Source organism: Ochotona curzoniae, unplaced genomic scaffold, assembly GCF_017591425.1.
Source record: "Ochotona curzoniae isolate NIBS_2020 unplaced genomic scaffold, NIBS_Ocur_1.0 contig_2294, whole genome shotgun sequence".
In the NCBI taxonomy this organism is placed as follows: domain Eukaryota; kingdom Metazoa; phylum Chordata; class Mammalia; order Lagomorpha; family Ochotonidae; genus Ochotona; species Ochotona curzoniae.
Window position 1 is genome coordinate 1,333,477 of NW_024465405.1, and position 21,443 is coordinate 1,354,919.

The following is a 21,443-nucleotide window of genomic DNA, read 5'->3' on the forward strand; positions in this document are numbered from 1 at the left end:
TTTGAGTAAGACAAGATGAGCAGTCTGGGGAAAGGAACGGTCACTCAGTCCTTCCTGTGGTGCTGGAATGTCAGCGACTCAGTGCTGTCCGAGCCAACACGTGACTGCTGACAGGTCCTCAATTCTCTCACGAAGCTGCGAGTGACTTGACAGACACCCATGGCCTGACCTGGATGAAACCCTGTCTACAGATGGGGGCAGTTCCATCATCAACGGCGTCAGTGGACGTCCACAAGATCGTCATACGGGCCCCGGCGCTAGGACACGGGACACCTGCCCAGAAACCTCCCTGAATCGCCCTGCACCAGGCCCTGAGATGGGACAAAGACAAAATTCTCAGCACCTACACAGACACGCCTTTGCCACTGCTCACATCCAGGGGCCCTTTGTCAGGGGAAGGGGTCTGCGGAGCTCTGAGATGCTAGCCTTCTTACAGGCTGTTTGGTTACCTAAAAAGGTGGCCATGACTCATTGTAAGGGCCATCAGACTGATGACTCCCCTGAGGCTGGAAGAGAGCCCTTCATTGACCAAGCAGCCAGAGAGGTCACACAAAGACCCGAGGGGCCCCTAGTCTTACTGGGACGAACACTGTCAGACTCCCCAGTATGTGAGTGACCAAGTGGGTCTCTAAAGAACTCCCAGGGCAGAGACCGGTGCCAGAGCACAGACGCACACCCCGATGGGAAAATGGTATTACCGGAGGCGTTAGGACTGAGTTGCTCAGAGTCACTGGACTTGACGAGAAAGCTTCACGAGTCTTGTCCTGCTGCCACATCTTCATCCAGGTAAACCCAGGCCCGTGAGGTGAGTCACCTCCAGGAACTAGGCTGCAGGGAAGCACTCCAGAACACAGGAGGTCAGCGGCACTGAGAAGCTACTGGGGAAATAGGAGTACAAGTGCCACCTCGTGTTAACTGATGCCTTCTCTGGCTGGTGGAGGTATTTCCCACTAACACACATGGTGGCCAGGACGTTAGTCCCTGCAACTGTCCCTCATCTGACCTTCTTCTAACCGTGGGGCCCGACAACGGCCCGCTGCTCTTGCCCAAATCACACAATTGTTTGCAAAGGATTAAATACTAAGTAAAAACTATACTGTACATAGAGGCCTCAGAGTTTAGGACTAGTAAAAGGGATAAAGAAGGCCTTGAGGGCAACTTTGACTAAATTAAAGTTAGAAACTGGCAAAAAAAAAAAAAAGCCCACCTGGGTAGGCCTTCTTCTCTTTGCCCCCTGTGAGTCCACTGGACCCCTTATGTACAAAGCTTCACCCCATATGAGATCATGTTCAGAAGGCCACCGCTTTTAGTCCCCAAGCAAGGGGACGAAAGATTGGCTGAGTTAAATAATGATTCCGTCCTGAAGTCATTACAGGCTCTACGAATTGTCCTATGCCAGACAGCGGGCCTGGGGAAGTAGCACACGGGCCCAAGGAGGGCAGCACCTGCTGGGAACGCGGCGTGAGGACTTGCTGTGAAGCAGCAGCCTCCCACCCCGGAGTCACATGGGCCTAGAACCCCGCGTGTAATTCTGACCACTCCAACTGTGGGAAAATCTACAGAAAACATCACTAGATCCACCACACCCAAACCAAGAAGGCCTTCTGGACTCAATGCTGGAAAAATGGACGTGAAGACCGCTGAAGAGAAGGCTTTCCTGAAAAACGCCATAGTAGTCTGTCAGCCCTAACTGTGGCACTAATGGGGTTGGGCTTGGTTTGCATGTATTACAGGAATTACTCCTTCCAGCTCAATGGCTGGATGCTCAAGCACCCACGGGGAGCTGTGTGTTCATGTCCATGTAATACCCCAGGTTTATTATTCAGCTGAAGGGGAAGGCAACACCTGGAGTTAGCTCATTGGAAGAAGAAAGCTCCCGTCCTTGTTCCTACCCTGCTAGGGCGGGGGATAGAACGCTCCACACTGCTAGGGCCTCAGCTCTGGTCACCGAACACCACAACTTTAGCACCTTTTTTTTCTTCTTAAGATTTGTTTCTTTTGAAAATCAAGATGGCAGAATAGGACACATTTGAACAGATGGAGAAACATTAGCTAGTGTGAAACAGAGAGGGCACATTCCAGGAAATAGGAGAGGACAGAACAGCAGAGGGGCACCTGGAGACTGACAGACACGGGAAAGCAGTGGACACAACGGAGTGGTGATGCAGTGACGGATACCCCAGCAGCATTCAGCGAGTGGTGAACCGCACTGGCAGTCAGAACTCCACCAGCAACAAGGGGGAAAGATGCGTTCACCAGCAGCTCAGGAGGTGAACCCAGACAAAGAACTGCCCGTCCTGCTGGTTTATTTGATTTGACCAGGCACAGAGACAAAGCAGCAGTTTCCATGTGTGAACAAGGTAGATTTCATAGCCCAGTCCACCTCTAGAGCCAAATCGGGTGCCGTTTTATAGTGGGAGGCAAAGGCTATGGACAATACTGCTCATACACTGAGCTAGGAGCGAACTCACTTCTGGCTCATCAAACTGCAACAACGTGACATCTTACAGGTCCCAGCCAAGACAGGTCTGGGTAGCCCTCAGACCTGACAGCCAGCAGATCAAGAACTCTAGTAGTGGCACGTCAGGCACCATTTCATACAGTGTGGGAAAGACTGCAGGGACAACAGTGAGCTGCATGTGCTGAGCTGGGGGTGAACTCACTGAGCTCAGTGCATTGCACCAGCCCCACAGGGAAAATAATACCCACTTTGGCATCATACGGGTCAAAATTTATCGAAGTGGCCCTCAGACTTAAGAGCCAACAGGTTCCGGCAAGATCAGCACCACCAACAGTCTGGTTATATAGGATACCTGGTGTCTCCCTAATCCTGGGAACTGCTCTAATAGAAAGTGAGGGAAAGGTTGTACAGACGGTGGTGCAGCCTCAGAATGGGCTCACAACAGGTAAAGAGTGGTGAGCCAGGAGCTGGGGCTACAGAGACCATGGTGGAAATCTAACATAAGAACGCAGACCTTCAACCCACTGGAGGGAGTGGCACAAGTTTCTGCAAACAAGAGTCATAAATCAACTGCAATAAGTAAAACTGAAATGTAGACCTGTGGGTGACACAGTTTAAAAACCTGCCCCAAGGAGAAGAATCAGATAATCAGAAGTACAATGGCCAAGGGCAAAAGAGGAGACAAAGGCACAATGAATATTACTGAAGACTCCCCTGCAAAGGAACAAAACCCTTTGCCAATCTTAGAGTTCACTGAGGAATACATGGAGAAAATGGGAGATACAGAATTCAAAACACTTGTTATAAAGCTTCTTATCAACAATGAAAAGCACTTAAAGCAGGCATTCAAGGAATTTAAGGAACTTGTCACACAGGAACTGAATCAAATAAAAGCTAATCTATCAGAAATGAAGAATAAGGTGGAGCAAATTAAAAATACAGTGGAGAGTTTCCAAAATAGAATGAAGGAGGCAGAAGAAACAATCTCAGAATTGGAAGATATTTCCTGTCAGCAGGGGAAAACAAATACTGGAAGCAAAGCTGGGTCAAGCTAAAAAATGTATTCAAAAATTGAAAGACATTATTAAGGGCCCAGCGCGATGGCGCAGTGGTTAAGGTCATCCCTTGCATGCCCGGGATCCCATATGGGCGCCGGTAATCCCGGCAGCCCCGCTTCCCTGCCTGTGGCCTGGGAAAGCAGCGGAAGACGGCCCAAAGCCTTGGGACCCTGCACCCGCATGGGGGCTCCTGGCTTCGGATTGGCTCAGCTCCAGCCGTTGCGGTTGCCTGGGGAGTGAATCATAGGACGGGAGATCTTCCTCTCTGTCTCTCCTCCTCTGTATATCTGCCTTTCCAATAAAAATAAAATAAATCTTTTTTTAAAAAAGACATTATTAACAGGCCAAACATAAGAGTTATGAGAGTCCCAGAAGGTGCAGAAAGAGAAGCTGGGTTTATAAATGGATTTAATGAAATCATAAGGGAAATTTTTCCAAGAGAAAGAACTGGGAAACAACATCCAGGAGGGGCACAGAACTCCCAACAGGCTTGATCAAAAGCAATCTTCACCCAGACACATGACCATCAAGCTCTCTTCAATTGAACATAAGGAAAAGATCCTTAAATGTGCACGTGAAAAACATCAACTGACATATCAAGGAATGCCAATTAAACTCACAGGAGACCTCTCACAGGAAACTCTACAGGCCAGAGAGATTGGAGCAACATAGTCCAGATTCTAAAAGCAAAAAATTGTCAGCCCAGGATAAGGTACCCAGCAAAGCTTTCCTTTGTCTTTGAAAATGAGATAAAATTCTTCCACAGTCAAGAAAAGTTAAAAGAATTTGCCTCTTCCAAACGTGCCCTACAAAGGATACTTCAAGATGTTCTCTTGACAGAGAAGAGGAATAGCTCCAACAAAACCAAAGGTAAGTGTGAAGAACATCCCAGGAAAATGACAACAGAAGACTAAGTCAATGAACAACCCATTGCTAAAATGACAGGACCAAATTACCACCCATTCATATTAACCCTGAATGTAAATGGATTAAACTCATCAACCAACATCATAGATCAGTAGACTGGATCAAAAAACAAAACCCACCTATTTGTTGCCTACAGGAGACACAACTCACTAACAAAGATAAGTGAAAACTATATCTCATGGATTTTTAAAAATTTAAAACACTTTCTTCAAAGCACTTTCTCGTTACATTCTTCGCTGACTCATAGATCATACAGCAGCATCATTTTCGTCAAGAAGGTTGTATTTCTTTTTCATTTCTTCAGTGACATGTTAGTCATCACTAGCATGTCCTAGAACGTCATGGTTCCTTAAATTTCTTCTTTTCTTTCTGTTGTGGATTTTGTTTTATGGTTTTTCATTTAAGGGCATATACAGTAACTGTGCAATGGAGACTATCACATCCAGTAGCATGTTATTTAACTTCATGGTGTTATAAATTTCTATTTTTCTTTCTGTTGCTGATTTTGTATCGTGGCTTTTATTTAAGGGGACATATGTTAACTGTGTAATAGAGATTATCATATCCAGATGTGAAGACACAATGCAGTATGCATCTCTACTTCCAGATCAAAGATGGATTCCCAATGAAACTATAAGCTGTATCTTGACAATAGGATGCTGGACTCTCTGCCATTGTCCATGCCCGCAATGATGGACATATGACTGTGTATGCAGAACTATAGCATAGCAATGATACAGGGGAGCCCAGTGATGGGAGAAGGGACTTGAGGAGGAGGTAATGGAAATCTCAGGGCCTGTGGAGCTGTATCATAAAATGACAATAAGAAGAAGAAGAAAAAGAGATTTGTTTGTTTTTATTAGAAAGTCAGGTTTATAGCAAAAAGGACAGAAAGAACGATCTTCCATCTGCTGGTTCACTCCCCAAGAGATTACAATGGCCACTGCTAAGCCGTTCCAAAGCCAGGAGCCAAGAGCTTCTTCCAGGTCTCCCACGCGGGTGCAGGGTCCCAAGGCTTTGGGCCGTCCCTGACTGCTTTCCCAGGCCACAGGCAGGGAGCTGGATGGGAAGTAGAGCAGCAGGGATATGAACCGGAGCCCATATGGGATCCTGGCACAAGCAAGGCAAGGATTTTAGCCAGTAGGCTACTGTGCTGGGCCCCCAGAACTTTGACACTTTGAGCAAATAAATTAGCCTAGACCTTTGTGAATTGGTCTTCAGTATCCAGCTGGAATCCTCCAAAACAGAAAAGGGTTGGACCTGTTATTTCTAAAACAAGAAGGAATATGTATAGGTCTGGGAGAAACACGTTGCTTCTATGCTATCATTCCAGAGTGATCAAAAACCATCTTTAAAAAAAGATTAAGGAAAAGCAAATGAAATTGGTACGAAAGTCTCTTCTGACCACCCTGGCTAACTGCTCTCCTGTCTGCCTTGGCTGGCCCTCTCGTCCTTCATATTTCTAGGACCACCTGCAGGCCAGTGTGTTATAAACTGACCAAATATGTGAGTATCCGTATCCAGACAGTAACTCATGGTCCCCAGGACCCACTGCCAGAGCGGTAACCGCCAGAGTGGGGACTCCACGCCTTGACTCCAGGACCCACTGTCAGAGCGGTAACAGCCAGAGTGGGGACTCCACACCTTGACTCCTGATGAAAGCCAGGGAGGTGACGGTATTGCTGCCCCTCCTGACACTGTTCTGCGCCTCAGTTGTCGACATGTGCCTTGTTAGAGTTATAAGTCAGTTTGGACTATCCTAAAATTAGCCAAGTTCAGTAAAAATTATGCTTCAATACTATAAACTGCTAAATATAAAAATGAAAATAGACATGAGACAGCTGAATAGTACCCTATAGCCATTTTAAGGTGTATAGCAGCTGGTTGTGTATAAACTAAAATTGAAATGTCAATGAAGTAGTCACAGGATGTGGTTAAGAACTTGCATTTTCTAATATATTGGTCACTCAATACCATGTCAATTAACTCCATACATTGTAAATTGATGTTGATGTTATGTTGTAGCTTTTCATTGGACAGGATGATATTCTGCCAGCTCTGCTTTCAGACCAAGAAATCGTTGAATATATCTGGACAATAAGTTGTGGGACTCTATGCATGGTACATGCTTACAATGAAGGAATCATGTCTGGTTTTGAACTGTAATACTGCAACAAGGTGGAGGAATCCACCATGGAGTGAGGGCATGGGGAGGGGTTGGGGGAATCCCAGAGCCTAAGAAACTGTGTCATAAAATGAAATTAAATCTTTTTTTAAAAAGCAATGAGGAATGTGACAGTATGAAAAATTGGAATTGGAGTGCCTCCAGCAGTCACCGGTCAGGTTAGCGTGACCATAAGGAGGAACCAGGTCCTGGGCACGGGGCCCCGCGCGACGAGGAACCGATTCCCAAGGAGTTAAGCTGTAACTGAAGGATTGCTCAGCTTGGCTCCGACCTGCTCATTGTAGTTTCTGCCCTCTTGCCTGCCAGCGTGAAGGCCTCCAGGATGTGGGGTTTGCAGGGTTATTTTGGTTTTTTTGGTTTATTTTGGTTTCCTTTAAAAGCTCACTGCCCCAACAGCTCGAGGCTGTCTCCCTCAGACCTGTCCTGAGTGGAGCAGTCACCAGCTGGCTAATAAAGACTCCCCAAATTCTAAATTAGCTTCAGTGGTCTTTTATACAGTACACCCCATTACAGGACAATCTCATTTTAAAAAAAAGATCTATTTTTTAATTTTTTTGGGGGGAAGGTAGAGTTACAGAAAAGGACAGACAGAGAGAGGAATCTGCCACCTGCTCCTTCACTCAACAAGTGGCTGCAACGGCAGGAAGCAAGCCACGTGGGAGCCAGGAGCCAGGAGCTTCTTCTGGGTCTTGCAGGTGGGCGCAGGGACGGAAGCGCTTTGCCCACCTTCCTCTGCTTTCCCAGGCACACGCTCAGGGAGCTGATCCGAAGTGAAGCAGCCAGGACATGAATTGGCACCCACGTGAGATGCCAGCTCTGCAGAGGCTTAGCTTCCTGTCTCGCAGCACCATGCCAAGACCTCCTTTTCATTTTTCTCACTCTGCCTGTCAGATGCATAAGCAAATCAAATCTTTCTAAAAACATAAGCGAAAGGGATTCTCTGTTGGGCATCACAGGGAAGTGTCAGGATCCAGCCAGTGCACAAGGGGTACCCGGATGGCAGGAAGCTGCTCCTGTCTGCCAGCTGCCCCAGGGTCCAGCTCCAAAGCAGGGGAGGGGAGAGGTGAGCACCCGGCTGACCTGAACCTTTACACCGGCTGACAGGGCCAGTGAGTGGCCCGGGCACCTGCCAGTCAGTCAACGAGGCTTCCCGACCTTTAGTCAGGAATGTTCCCAGCTAGACAGGCAGCACAGGCTGGAGGCAGAGCTCACCAGGGCTGAACTGCACAGGCTTGGCAGGTGAGGCCACAGCAGGTGGCCAGGCAGGGGCAGGGACATTCAGGGAGGTGCTGCCTGGCAGGGCATGTGGGCTTGGTGGGCAGGGAGGCTGCAGGGCAGATCCAAGGGCAGCGGGCTGTGGTCAGGCCTGGGGCTCAGGTGTTGGGGAGGGACTGGGCTGGGCTGCGCTGGGCTGGCCCAGCTTGGAGAAAGGCACTTGATTCTTTAAAAATGACCTGATTTCAGGAAAAGATGCAGAACCTAAAAGAAGGCCCCTTGCCATGTCAGGGGAGCTGAGGTCACGGCCATGGTTGGACCCAGACCCCAGAGCTTCTCCCTCAGGCACAGCTGCGACCCCAGCCCCCTTAACCCACAGCATGCCCCAGTGCCCCAGCATAGCCTTTCAGCCCCACTGAACTCCTGTTCTGGGCAGGCTGGGTGACCCCTCATTGGTTGAGCATGGGGATTCCTCCTTAGTGTAGAGCTGAACTCAGCATTGCAGCCTTAAGACACAGCTGACTTGTAAGCCTTGGTGGCTGCTGGCCTGTGTCCACCCACACGGGAATACGTGGGGGCACTCCCACCCCTATTCTGACTTGCTGCACTTCCTCTGGATACTGACACGCTGGGGAATGTCTGGGGAGCAGCCTTCTGTAGTTGGAGGATACAGACCACCCCCCCCCAGCTCTTATCATGGGCTGCACCTGCCCATAGGATCAGGACTTGAGCACACAGACCTACCCAGAGCTCCTCTGCTGAAGCAGGGGTCAAATTCACCTGCACAGCCCTCAAACCATCCTGCACCTGCCTGGATGGGAGCTAGCAGGGCCCCTGCTCAGGGATGCCCCTGCTTCTCCTGTGCTTCTGGGCTGGGAAATCCTGGTAGGAAGCTAAGGATGACTGGGTACTTGGGGTGCGAGTGCCTAAGACTCCTGCCGCAGGCAGACTAACTCGGCTCCTGGTGCAGGACAATGCTGGGGGACATACCGCCCTTGAGACTATGAAATGGAATCTGGGGGAGCTGGACTCCAGAGAGCACTGAGCAAACAGGTGAAGAAGGCAATCTATGCAGATTCCACCCTACCAGGAACACACAGGGACCCCCCAGGCAAGGGCAGACCCACCCAGCTGCTTATCACACATTCACCCACCCCAGCAGCAACACCCTTGCCTAATCACAGGGGAGTGACAGGGTAGGACAGGGCCTTGGGAAACAGCCCACCCCTATTTAAGCCCAAGAAAAGCCCATGCTATTGCTGCAAGCCTGACCTCTGGGGCCTGAGACTCCACTACTGCCATCGCAAACATGAGGAGCCTCTGTTTGCTGCTGCCACTGCTGCTGCTGTCCCTGAGGCAGCCAGCCCTGGCTGTCATCCCAGGTAAGGAACCCCGCGCATCTCAACCACACAGGACATCCCCAACCCCAGTGCCCTGCTGACCAGGTTCCCTCTCTGTCCACAGAGGAAGAGGAGGACCCCGCCTTCTGGTACCAAAAGGCCAATGAGGCCCTGGCTGGTGCCAGGAGGCTGCAACCCATCCAGACGTCCGCCAAGAACCTCATCCTCTTCCTGGGCGATGGTGAGAGGCAAACATGTGCCCAGCACCCCTTGTCCCTTGCCCTGACCCCACGGCACCAGGGCAGGGGCTGATGGGGCTCTGCTTCCCCAGGGATGGGGGTGTCCACGGTGACAGCCACGCGGATCCTGAAAGGGCAGCTGAACAACAAGCTGGGGCCCGAGACCCCCCTGACCATGGATGAATTCCCATACCTGGCCTTGTCCAAGGTGAGTACTTGGGCTGCCCAAGTTTGGGGCTGCGGGAGGGACCCAGGATGATGAGGATAGAGCTGTGTCTCCGTCCACAGACATACAACGTGGACAGGCACGTGCCCGACAGCGCTGGCGCTGCCACGGCATTCCTATGCGGGGTCAAGGCCAACTTCAGAACCATCGGCGTGAGCGCAGCTGCCCGCTATGACGAGTGCAGCACCAGCCGTGGCCATGAGGTGCTCTCAGTGATGTACAGGGCCAAGCAGGCAGGTGAGCTGGGAGCCTGGCAGTGGGCTGGGGAGACAGACCTGCGAGCTGCATCCTGACCTGCGCCCCTGCAGGGAAATCTGTGGGAGTGGTGACGAACACGCGGGTACAGGACGCCTCGCCTGCCGGCACCTACGCACACACGGTGAACCGCGAGTGGTACTCAGATGCCGACATTCCTGAATCGGCAAGGCAGGAGGGTTGCCAGGACACCTCCGTTCAGCTCATCTCCAACATGGATATCGACGTGCGTGAGGGTCTGCGGGAGGGGAGGGAAGCAGGCAGGCCACCCCCACCACGGCCATTACAAGGCCCCAGCGACTCTGGGTGGGGCAGATATGGTAGCAGGTCCAGCCTAGAGCATGCTTTCTGGAGACCTGATCCATCCCTAATTCCACCTGCCCTGATGCTTCCACAGGTGATTCTGGGCGGGGGCCGCAAGTACATGTTCCCGGAAGGGACCCCGGACCCTGAATACCCATTCCAGAAAGGGACCAGGTTGGATGGACGAAATCTGGTAGAGGAATGGCTGTCAAAACACCAGGTGAAGGACTGGAGGGTGGTGCCCCCCAGGGAGGGGAGGAGCCAAGCAGGAAGAGGGCGGGACCGAGCAGGAGGGGGCAGGGCCCAGCAGGCAGGGTGCAGGGTCCAGTAAGAGGGGGTGGGGACCCCAGGGAGGAGGGCGGGGCCAGGCAGGCAGGAGGATGGGGCTGGAGCAGGACCAGGCCTGGGCTGAGTCCTGTCTGTTCCTGCAGGGGGCCCGCTACGTGTGGAACCTTACAGGGCTCCAGCAAGCCTCTGCAGATGCCAGCGTGACCCACCTCATGGGTAACCACCCCCACCTGCCTCTAGGCACCTGACACCCAGGGCAGGAAGCCCCTCCCACCAGCCCCTGCTGGCCTCACCACACCCTTTGTTCCTCAGGTCTCTTTGAGCCCTCAGACATGAAATATGACACCGAGCGGGACCCGCAGCAGGACCCCTCCCTGGTGACCATGACAGAGGCCGCCATCCGGCTGCTCAGCCGGAACCCCCTGGGCTTCTACCTGTTTGTGGAGGGTGAGGGGCAGCCCTGCATCCCAGAGCAGAGGAGGGAGGAGAGGGTCAAGGTCAAGGGTCACCTCTCCTCCACCTGGCCTTCCTACAGGCGGCCGCATCGACCATGGCCACCATGCGAACACAGCTTACCTGGCGCTCACCGAGGCCGTGGTGTTCGACAACGCCATTAAGCGAGCAGGCCAGCTCACGAGCGAGCAGGACACGCTGACCCTGGTCACTGCGGACCACTCCCACGTCTTCACCTTCGGGGGCTACACGCTGAGGGGCAGCTCCATCTTTGGTAGGTTAGGGTCTCGCTCGGGCCAGGGCAGGGCCAACAAGTGCTGGCAGGCACGTGGCACACAGGACACTGGCAGCAGGCAGTCAGCGCCTTCTCAACCTCACCTCCTGCAGGCCTGTCCCCCGAGATTGCCCTGGACGGCAAGACCTACACCTCCATCCTGTATGGCAACGGTCCTGGCTACATATTCAGTGCTGGGGACCGCCCCAACGTCACCGAGGCCATCAGCAGTGAGTGCTGTAGGGGTCTGGGGGAAGGGGCTGATGGCACAGAGGGGAAGCCACCCTCCACTGACTGACACCCTCCCGCAGATGACCCTGAGTACCGACAGCAGGCAGCCGTGCCCCTGTCGAGCGAGACACACAGTGGCGAGGACGTGGCACTGCTGGCACGCGGGCCGCAGGCTCACCTGGTGCACGGGGTGCAGGAGCAGAGCTACGTGGCACACGTCATGGCCTTTGCTGCCTGCATTGAGCCCTACACCGACTGCGGCCTGCCACCCCCCAGGGGACACACCAGCGCAGCTCACCCAGGATCCACCGCAGGCCCTTCACTTTGGCTGCTGTTGGGGCTGGGCCTTTGTTTAGGGGCGTTGGAGCACTGAGCCCCTCCTGCCCAGCGATGCATCCAGCAGCTGGGTCCCGCATCCTCAATTACACCGCACTGGTTCAAGTCCAGCTTCCCCTTCCTGTCCTGGGTAGCCCCTATATAGGACTCCAGGGTGACCCCGAAGCCATCACACCACAGCCTGCCCACTTACATCCACGAGAGTGGCCACCTTGGCTCGCTACCCAGTTTGCGCCCTGCTCTGGCCCTTTGGGGGCAAATGGGCACCCAGGCCACATGGCAATCTTCCCAAGCTATGCAGGACCTTGACACAGAGCCTGTGGCTCTGCTCCAGCTGCAGTGACCCCTCCCCAACCCTAGGGGCTCTGAGCACCTGAGACTCCCAGGCCTCTTTGGTCCCCCATTCTTGGACAGGCAATGCAATAAAAGAATAAAATCGGATGTAACCCAGCACCAGCAACTCCTTCTGGACAGAACACTCTGGTTACTGTGGGGGCACAGGGTGGGGGTGTGGGTGCCACGCAGGTGAACTGAGACCCTGTCTGCAGGTGGGGGTCAGCTCCCAACCAGGGCGGGAAACCCACCCAGGCAGCAGCACAGTCCCTGACTAAGAAGGGTGGGCAGAGGCTTCCCACAAGAGGAGACCTGCCTGGGGCTTAGAAGGCTCAGCTCTGAGGGTACCCCAGACCTGCAGGGGGAGGGGGGTGTTGCTTCATATTGGACCGATTATGTGGGGGCTCTGCACCCAGCTCAGAACCTGCTCTGATTTGCCCCCCACCTCCCAGCGCCCAGTCTGGCTCACGTTGGCCAGACGCTGCTCCAGCTGCAGGATCTCTTGCGCCTTCTGCTCCACGTGCTCTGCGCCCAGCAGGCGGAGCAGCCGCTCCATGAACACCCTGTAGGCCGCCAGCACCTGCAGCCGCACAGAGCCCCACTCAGCGGGGACGCCAAGGCCCGCAGCCCCAGGCCTCCCCTGCACCCCAGGCTGCGCGAGCCCCACCTTCTCACTCTCCTCATCCTGAGCCAAGTACAGGGTCCTCTCCGGCAGGGTGAGCCCGTCCTGGTCAATCTGGGGGCAGCAGAGGCCAGAGGTCACCCGGACAGATCCAATCACCCCCACCCAGATGCCTCGAGGGAGAGTGGGCGCGCCAGCCATCACTGTCACAAGCCCTCCTTCCAGAACAGCTGTGCATAGCTCCTTCCCTGTGGGGCCGGTCTGGGAAACAGGGATGTCATTTGCTCTCCTTGTCCTCACAGACACTCAGACACTATCGGGCCAGCTCCAGACGCTCTCCGTGTGCCCCAGGCTGGGAAGTTACTGCTCCTGCTTCCGGTGCCCTCTGATCCCCTTTCCCTCCACCCCAGCGCTGCAGCATGGGCTGGGTTCCCCTGTCCGCATGCACGCGGGGTTCCGTGGTCGCGGTTGGTACCCAGCGAAAAGCTTGCGGCCACACTGCTGCTTTTCCGTCAAGAAACCGGTTTGCGCCCCAGCGTGCCGCCCACGTCCTAATCCCTGCAGTCCCGGACCTTGAGCCAGGGCGCGGCCGTCGCGGCACGAGCCAAAGCGGGAGCTCACCTTGGCCCTGGCCGCGTCCTCGCTCCTCTCTGTGCTGACCGTAGGTGAGCTTGTGATGGGCGGTGGCCTGGCGCCACAGCCTGCTGCCAAACGCGAGCCGGTCTGAGTACCGCAAAGGTCAATGCGGGCGCCGGTGGTTGATGGCCAAGAACGCAAGGACGCAGAAGGTGCACCCCAGGCCTCGCGCTCCAGGTGGCCCCGGACACAAGTGGGACCGCCCCTCCATCCTCCTCCTCCCCGCCTCCTGGGCGTAGACCTAGGTCCTTGCGCCCAGGATCCTCCCCAGAGGACACATCTTTCCCCGGTTCCAGCCTGCGCCTGGCTCCCAGTCGAAAGCCAGGGAGCAACGAGGCCCTGCACGGATCTCAGGCATGGAACACCTTATCGCCGTCCTGTGGAACAGAGGCTGACTCTGCTGGCCAGGTCTTGATGTGAGAGGCCACCGGGTCACCGACCAGGCCTGTTGTCCAGCCTCCTTTTGGGCCCACACAGGGACTTCCAAGGCCAGCTGTGCTAGGGGGAGAGGACCCAGCACAAAACTGTGCTGCCATGAGAACCCATGAATCCTCAGAACAGAAAGAAAATAATGCTCAGTGTAGTCCTAGGATCACTGAAAAAAAGGAGACACGAAGCGAAGCATACAATGTCCGTCTTCTGGACCCTGCGCATTGGCCTAGCAAGCACTGGGATCCCATAAGAGCTCTGGTTCTAATCCCAGCTGCCCCACCTCCCTTCTAGCTTGAGGCCTCCCAAAGCAGTAAGAGGACACTCCCCAAAGCCCCCGGGAACCCTGCACCTGCGTGGGAGACTCCGAAGAAGCTCCGGGCTTCAAATCAGCTCAGCTTTGGCCTTGTGGCCACCTGGGGAGTGAGTCAGCAGATAAAAGACCTTTCTCTCTGTAAATCTGCTTTCCAACAAAAATAAATAAATCATAAAATAGCAACAACAATGTGTTCAGATACTGTGTCTGCAGGAGGAATCCACCAGTGCAGCAGGCTGCTACCAGGTCATTTTCCTTATTGGTTGGGAGAGCATATCTCATTAGCATAAACTTTCAGTTCCCTGATTGGTTGTTGTCTCTGCTTTCCAACAGCTTCATGTCCTGCCCCTCTTCTTCTTTTTTGTTTTTAAAGAAGCCTTCTAGATCTTTTTTTTAAAAAAGATTTATTTATTTTTATTACAAAGTCAGATACACAGAGAGGAGGAGAGACAGAGAGGAAGATCTTCCGTTCCATGATTCACCCCCCACGTGAGTGCAATGGCCGGTGCTATGCCGATCCAAAGCCAGGAACCAGGAACTTCTTCTGGGTCTCCCACACGGGTGCAGGGACCCAAGGCTTTGGGCCGTCATCGACTGCTTTCCCAGGCCACAAGCAGGGAGCTGGATGGGAAGTGGAGCTGCCAGGATTAGAACCAGCGCCCATATGAGATCCTGGCACATTCAAGGCGAGGACTTTAGCCGCTAGGCCACACTGCCGGGCCCAAGTGTCACTTTTTTTCAAAGATTAGGGTTTCACCTCCTTTCCCTCGCAGCATGGATACTGCAGAGTCTTCAGTGGACAGAGCCCCAGCGCAGCCTTTCCCATGTCCATGTCCCATAGGTGGGAGTGGAGGCACAGAAGGACCAGCTTGTCGGGACACGGCAGCTGGTAAAGCCAAGCTCTAGTGCGCTGTGTTAGAGTGGGTGCCTGCTTTCCTGTGTTCTCACAATAGTGACATGTTGCCCGTGGCCTTCCTGTTTACCTTATCTCTCGTGAATAAGCTCAGCTTTTCGGTCCCTTCCCTGGAAAAGGAAATTTGCAGAAAATGAAAATACAGAAGCACAGGGCCTGAACCAATGGTTCAACAGGCTAGTCTTCCACTGTCAATTACCAGCATCCCATGTGGGCACTGGTTTGTGTCCCAACTGCTCCACTTCCCTTCCAGCTCCATGCTTGTGCCCTGGGAGAGTAGCAGAGGATGGCACAAAGCCTTGGGACCCTGCACCCACATGGGAGACCCAGAAGCTCCTGATTCCTGGCTTTAGATCAGCTCAGGTTGTTGCAGCCCCTTGGGGAGCGAGCCAGTGAATGAAAAATCTTTCTCTCTGTCTCTCCTTCTCTCTGTAAATCTGCCTTTCCAATATAAACAAACCTTTAGGGGGGGAAAAATGGAAGCATGCTACCTCTTCCACAAAGAGATGGCAAAAGTGTTTCAAACAAATAAACAAACAGCAACATCCACTCCACGAAGTGCTGCCTCCTGCTGGGCTCAGAGCTTGGTTTTGGCCAGAAGGGTCCGGCAACATTAGGGTGCCTCCCAGCCCCTTTCTGGTTGCCATTATGCACTCCCCGAGTCAGGATGAAGGTCAGCTCACCTGGCCAGCCTCTAGGAGCACCTGCGTTCTGAGCCATCAGTCCCAGAGCTCAGCAGAGGAGGGGTGTGCCAGGGACAGAGACCGGTCCCTATCCTTATGAAGCCAATAACCACACTGAGGGGACCCCACCCTCCCCACACATCTAACCCTTATTAGCTTCCAAAAACATGGCCCCAAACACCATCCACGTATGAATTTGAGGGTTCTGCTTCCAGTTCGTTCAAACTGGAGATCTCTCCTTGCTGTTAGCACCGGGGGTGGGAAGAACATTGAAAGATAATTTCCTGGAGCCACTGCTGTAACGTAATGGGTTAAGCCACCAGTTGCACTGTCAACATCACATATGGGTGCTGGTTCAATCCCGGCTGCTTCATTTCCAATGCAGCTCCCTGTCAAGGCACCTAGGAGAGTGTCAGAGGACAGTCCAACTGCTTGGACCCCTGTGCCCACATGGGAGACCTGGGAAATGCTCCTGGCTTTAAGCCTGGCCACTGTGGCCTTTTGGGGAGTAAACCAGAGGATAGAGGATTTCTCTCCTTCTTCCCTCCTCTGTGAAGTTCAATGCTGTCTGCCCACTTGTCTGCAGGGCAACTAACACATGGGTGCTTCTGCCCAAGCCAGTCTGGGAGCCTGTCCTCTGGAAGTCTGAGTTGCTCCCACTTTGGGAAGCACTGGCTGAGGCGAGAATAGAGACAGGTGACAAACATATCTACTCTCAATGTTTCTTCTACTTTCCTTCTTTCTTGGGTGGATCAAGCATTCAAAACAGTGTACAGAGCATAAAGAATAATTACAGAGTTGAACACCACCACAGGATCCACCCCAATCCAAAGAGGGACGCTGGCCAGGGGTGACCATGCTGCTCTTGCCTTCACCCTGTACACATCCCTTCCTTTGCCCAGGGAACTGCTGCGTTTGTTGACTATGATCAGAGGAAAGCCCTTAGCTAAGTCAGATGCAGCACAGGTTCGACAGAAGGATGGTGTGCAAAAGGGTCAGCCTCAGCCCCCGGGGCTGGAACACTGCCCCTGGCCTGGGGTACAGAGTCGGTTTTGCTGCTGCCAGCTCTGTCTTCAGACCCAGTGACCAGAGCAGGTGCCCCGTGTGAGATAATCTCCCCAGCTACCTCTCAGAAGGACTCAAGTGTGAGACATCCACTGGCTCTTGTGCTTAGTCCTTGAGCAACTCTGTGACCCCAGAGCTCAATTCTGTCTTGTGCTTAGATTTCCTGTACGTGAGAGAAAGATTTTTACAGTACAAGTTATATTGTAGGGGCACCTCTGTGAGCAAGTGCACCTGGCCTCCATGACCCTCAGCTGATAAATCGTAAAGGAAAAAGAAGGAGGAGTGTCACTGTCCCACAGCAATGGACTTGGTGCACGGAGCCCATAATAACACGCGTGGACTACTGACTGATGGTCAGTGGCCAAAGTTTATTACCAGCACCAGACTTTTAAAGGAAGGTTGTCAGGTAGGCATTCAGGGAGGAGGGGCTTGAGCCATTTACATCTCCACAGCAAGGTAAAGCCCCCCGAAACACAGCTAGTTCCTCTGGCAGATTCTTTATCTAAACCTTATCAATTGCTCCTGGTGCCTACAGGGGGGATTCAACTGGCTATTGTCTCCCACAGTAGCCAAGATTCTGAATGTTCTTCTACAGAGAGAAGAAAAAGAAAGAAAGGCAGAGCGACCAAATGACCAGAAAGAAGAGAGAGATCTTCCAGCTGCTGATTCACTCTGTAAATGGCCACAAAGGTCAGGGTTGAGCCAGGTCAAAGCCTGCAGCTTCACCCAGGTCTCCTGCACGGCCCGGTCTCCCAAGGGTTAACTCCACAGCTTAGCTTGTTTTTCTAGGGGTAACAGGATGGGCAATCTTGGCCTGTTACATTTAGCCCCTGGCTTGACTGCCAGTTCCCTCTTTCCCTGCTTCCCCTTTTTAAAGATGCCCCCAGGGGAGCTTAGGAGTTGCTTGAGCATTGGGAAAATACTGGGAGCAACTAGGCAGACTATGAAAGAGGCAGGCCAACTTCGAATAAATGGCATTCTCTTTACCAGAATGACCCACTGTGTGGTGTCTTTTTTGTAACCCTGGTCCCTGCACTTGGCTCAGGGTACGCAGCAACATGGGCGTTGCCGACAGTCTCCCACACAGGTGGGAAGAACCCCCAGGACTGGCCATTCTCTAGTGCCCTCCCAGACGTATCAGCAGGGAGCAGGAGCAGAAGCGGAACAGCCTGGGCTGGAACTGGTGCTCAAAAATGGGCTGTCGGCTTGGCAGGCTGCAGTTTAACCTGCACAGCACCAGGTCCCAGGCTCTGCTTCTAACTTCGCATCCCATCAGCAGTGACCTGCTCTACAGATATCTTGAACCCCTCAGAGTTGTGCACAAGACCTGGCAGCAGCCCTTCCCAGCTCCCGCTCCCACTGTGAGCCATGAGCTGCCTGCTGTCCAGGTGGCTGACACCACCTGCCTGGAGGTGTCGGTGCCCCTTGCTCATTAGCGATATTAAAATCACCACACTTGGCCTTGGCTGCGCAGGTGATGGAGGCTTGGAGTCACACACCAGCCTGGGGTTTTCAGGCTTGAGTGTGAAGAACCTAGACGTTTTCTGCCTTGATGGCTTGGCTGGGGGCTGTGTGAACTCCAGGCCTGACAGTCTATGTGACACCCGGCAGGACACCTGGCAGGTCACATAGGCAGACCACTCTTCAGGAAGGAGGTCCCTGGTGTTTGATAAGATCCACCACCCTATAGCACATCAGTTTGTACTTTTTGAAAGTTGCTTGTTTCAAATCCACCAATAGAAGCCTGCTAACTCATGACTGTATAATTAATAACCTGAAATGTATAAGAACTGGGGGCCTCTGGCTCTCTCTCTCTCTCTCCTCCTCCTCCCCCCCTCCCTCTCTCTTCCTCTCTCTTTCTGGCTCGCTCTCTGCTTCTTTTGTCCTCCCTGCAGATCCTGCTGCAGCCTGTGCTGAGGCTGTCCTCCCCGGCCCAACCCTGCTGGGCTGGGGGAGGTGGCTGGGGAACCTAGGCTAACCTGAATAAACCACCTTTATGCCTCAGCACCAACTTCAGATGCTAGCCTCTTGCAGTCTCGGTTGCATGGGGCCTAGCCAGCTGGCCTCCTCCAGGAGCTTGGAGGTCAGACACCGGCTCTGGCTGGGAGAAGCCCACCTGGCACCTTCTCCCAGGGCCAGGCTCCATGCATCAGAAAGCTGTGGCTTGGTGAAGCTGCCTTCTCTCAGGAGGCCAACTATGCCTATTGGTGGGGGAAGGGCTTGCAGTGGCCTCTTGAACTCTGGCTCAGCACCCAGGCCTGATCTACCTCATTATTGAATGGACACAGGCCCGGCCCTTCCTCTCTTCTGGAGAACCCGCCTCTGCACTCCAGCACTGCGGGTGGGGGGATGGGACCAACGCAGTGCCTCTGGCCTGTGCCTTCCCGGCTCCTGTAGGTCACAGCCTGTCACTGACCCGCAACGATGGACTTGGTGCACGGAGCCGATAATAACACGCGTGGACTCTGATGGTCAAAGCCGAAGTTTATTAGTGACATCAGGCTTTATACACCGAGAGTCATATGGGATAAGGGAGGAGGTATTGAGCTTATCAACAAAACTCATCAACAGTTTCTATGCTTTTGTTTGGAACTCCTTTTGTTTTGTATATTCTTTGTTTTTATTTATTTTTTTTTATTAATTACATTGCATTATGTGACACAGTTTCATAGATTTTGGGATTCCCCCAACCCCTCCCCATACCTTCCCCCCATGGTGGATTCCTCCACCTGTTACAGTATTACAGTTCAAATTCAGTCAAGATTCTTTCATTGCAAGCATAGAGTCCAGCTCACAAGAAACCATTGAATTTATCTGTTTTGTATATTCGACCAAGTGTTCTCATGTACACACTGTCCACTCAACTGTTCTCATACTAATGATATCCAATCAGGTATAGGCAAGGTAGCCATTTGGTTGTTCTCATGCAAATATTGTCCAATCAACTGTAATCCTGTGCTTGCTGACCTTCTAGGGTCACAATGTCCTACAATGGCCCATTTTTTATCTCAGCTCTGAGAGGTGGGACGCTTCCTCTGTCTCAGACTCTCACAAGCTCATCGCAGGGCCACTGCCTAGCATCATTTCATGTTTGATGTGTCTCCAGGGAGCAGGGGAGACCCAGTAATAAGGGGCAGGGGGCCTGGGGCAATGGTCTAGTAGCTAAAGTTCTCACCTTCCATATAGGCGCGGTTCGTGTCCTGGCTGCTCCATTTCCCTTCCAGCTCCCTGCTGTGACTGGGAAAGCAGTCGAGGACAGCCCAAAGCCTTGGGATCCTGCACCCACATGGGAGATCCGGAACAAGTTCCTGACTCCTGGCTTTGGATGAAGATCTCCGTTTCTCCTTCTCTCTGTAACTCTGCCTTTCAAATAAAAACAAAGCCACTGGAAAGGCCACATGGGTCATTTATACAGGTGGATGTGACCTAATCACACTGGCGATGTAGCAAGCAGCAGGGTGTGGGAGGACCAACTCCCGTTCCGCTGTGGACCAAAAAGCCTCTTAGGGCACTGAGCACTACAAAGTTTGCACAGAATGAAGACTCCGCCAGCACAGCCACCCCATGGCTGTCCAAGGCAGGTGCATGGCCCAGCAGGATGCGCAGGCCCTGGTCAGAACGCCCAGGTTCCCCCCTCGGCACTGGCCCTGATCCGAAACCAGGAGCCTCTTCTGGGTCTCTCATGGGTGTAGGGTCTCAAGTCTTTGGGCCGTCCTCATCTGCTTTCCCAAGCCACAAGCAGGGAGCTGAACAGGAAGTAGAGCCGCCAGGACTAGAACTGGTGCCCATATGGGATCCAGGCACGTACAAAGAGAGAACTTTAGCCACTAGGCTACTGTGCTGGGACTTTTTAATTTTTTTTTTTAAGATTTATTTATTCTTGGGGCCCTGTGCAATAGCCGAGTGACTAAATACCTCGCTTTGTGTGTACCAGGATCCCAAATGAGAGTCGGTTCGTATCATGGCTCCTCCACTTCCCTTCCAGCTCCCTGCTGTGGCCTGGAGAAGCAGTCAAGGATGGCCCAAAGCCTGGGGACCCTGCACCTGCGTGGGAGACTTGGAAGAAGTTCCTGGCTCCTAGCTTCGGATCAGCTCAGCTTTGGCCATTGTGGACATTTGGGGACTACACCAGCAGGTAGAATATTTTTCTCTGTGTTTTTCCTTCTCTCTATAAATCTGCCTGTTAAATACAATTAATATTTTTTTAAAGAGCAGCTAGAACACAAATATGGGATCTCAGCATTTGGAAATAGAGGCTTCCTGTCTGGATCCTCACTAATGTGGCTGGGAAAGCAGTTGAGGATGGCCCAAGGACTTGGGCACCTGTTGCCTGTGTGGGAAACCCAGGTGGAGTTCCTGGCTCCTGGCTTTGGGTAGGCCTGTTACAGCTACTGGGGAATGAACCAATGGATAGAAGATCTTTGTCTCCTTTCTTGCGTGTGTGTGTGTGTGTGTGTGTGAGAATTTGCCTTTCAAATAAATGACTCTTTTTAACATGTTAGTTAATGTGTTTTGGAAACAGAAGGAGCTAGAGAGACAGAGTACTCATTTGCTGGCCCACTCCCCAAATGCCCACGATGGGCAGGGCTGGGCCAGGGTTGAGTCCGGGTGCTGGGGACTCAGTCTCCAAGCAGGACTCAGACCAGCACTCTGAT

General features: G+C 53.0%; 1 protein-coding gene across 1 annotated transcript; it reads left to right on the plus strand.

The window, feature by feature from the left end:
* The first annotated feature begins 9,155 nt into the window (after positions 1–9,155).
* LOC121151170 (intestinal-type alkaline phosphatase-like) lies at positions 9,156–11,828 on the plus strand. The gene is made up of 11 exons (XM_040972424.1): positions 9,156–9,228; positions 9,311–9,427; positions 9,518–9,633; positions 9,714–9,888; positions 9,960–10,132; positions 10,304–10,429; positions 10,641–10,713; positions 10,810–10,944; positions 11,033–11,224; positions 11,338–11,454; positions 11,536–11,828. Exons 1-11 carry the CDS (start codon positions 9,156–9,158, stop codon positions 11,826–11,828), a joined length of 1,590 nt encoding a protein of 529 aa, XP_040828358.1.
* The last annotated feature ends 9,615 nt before the right edge of the window (positions 11,829–21,443 follow it).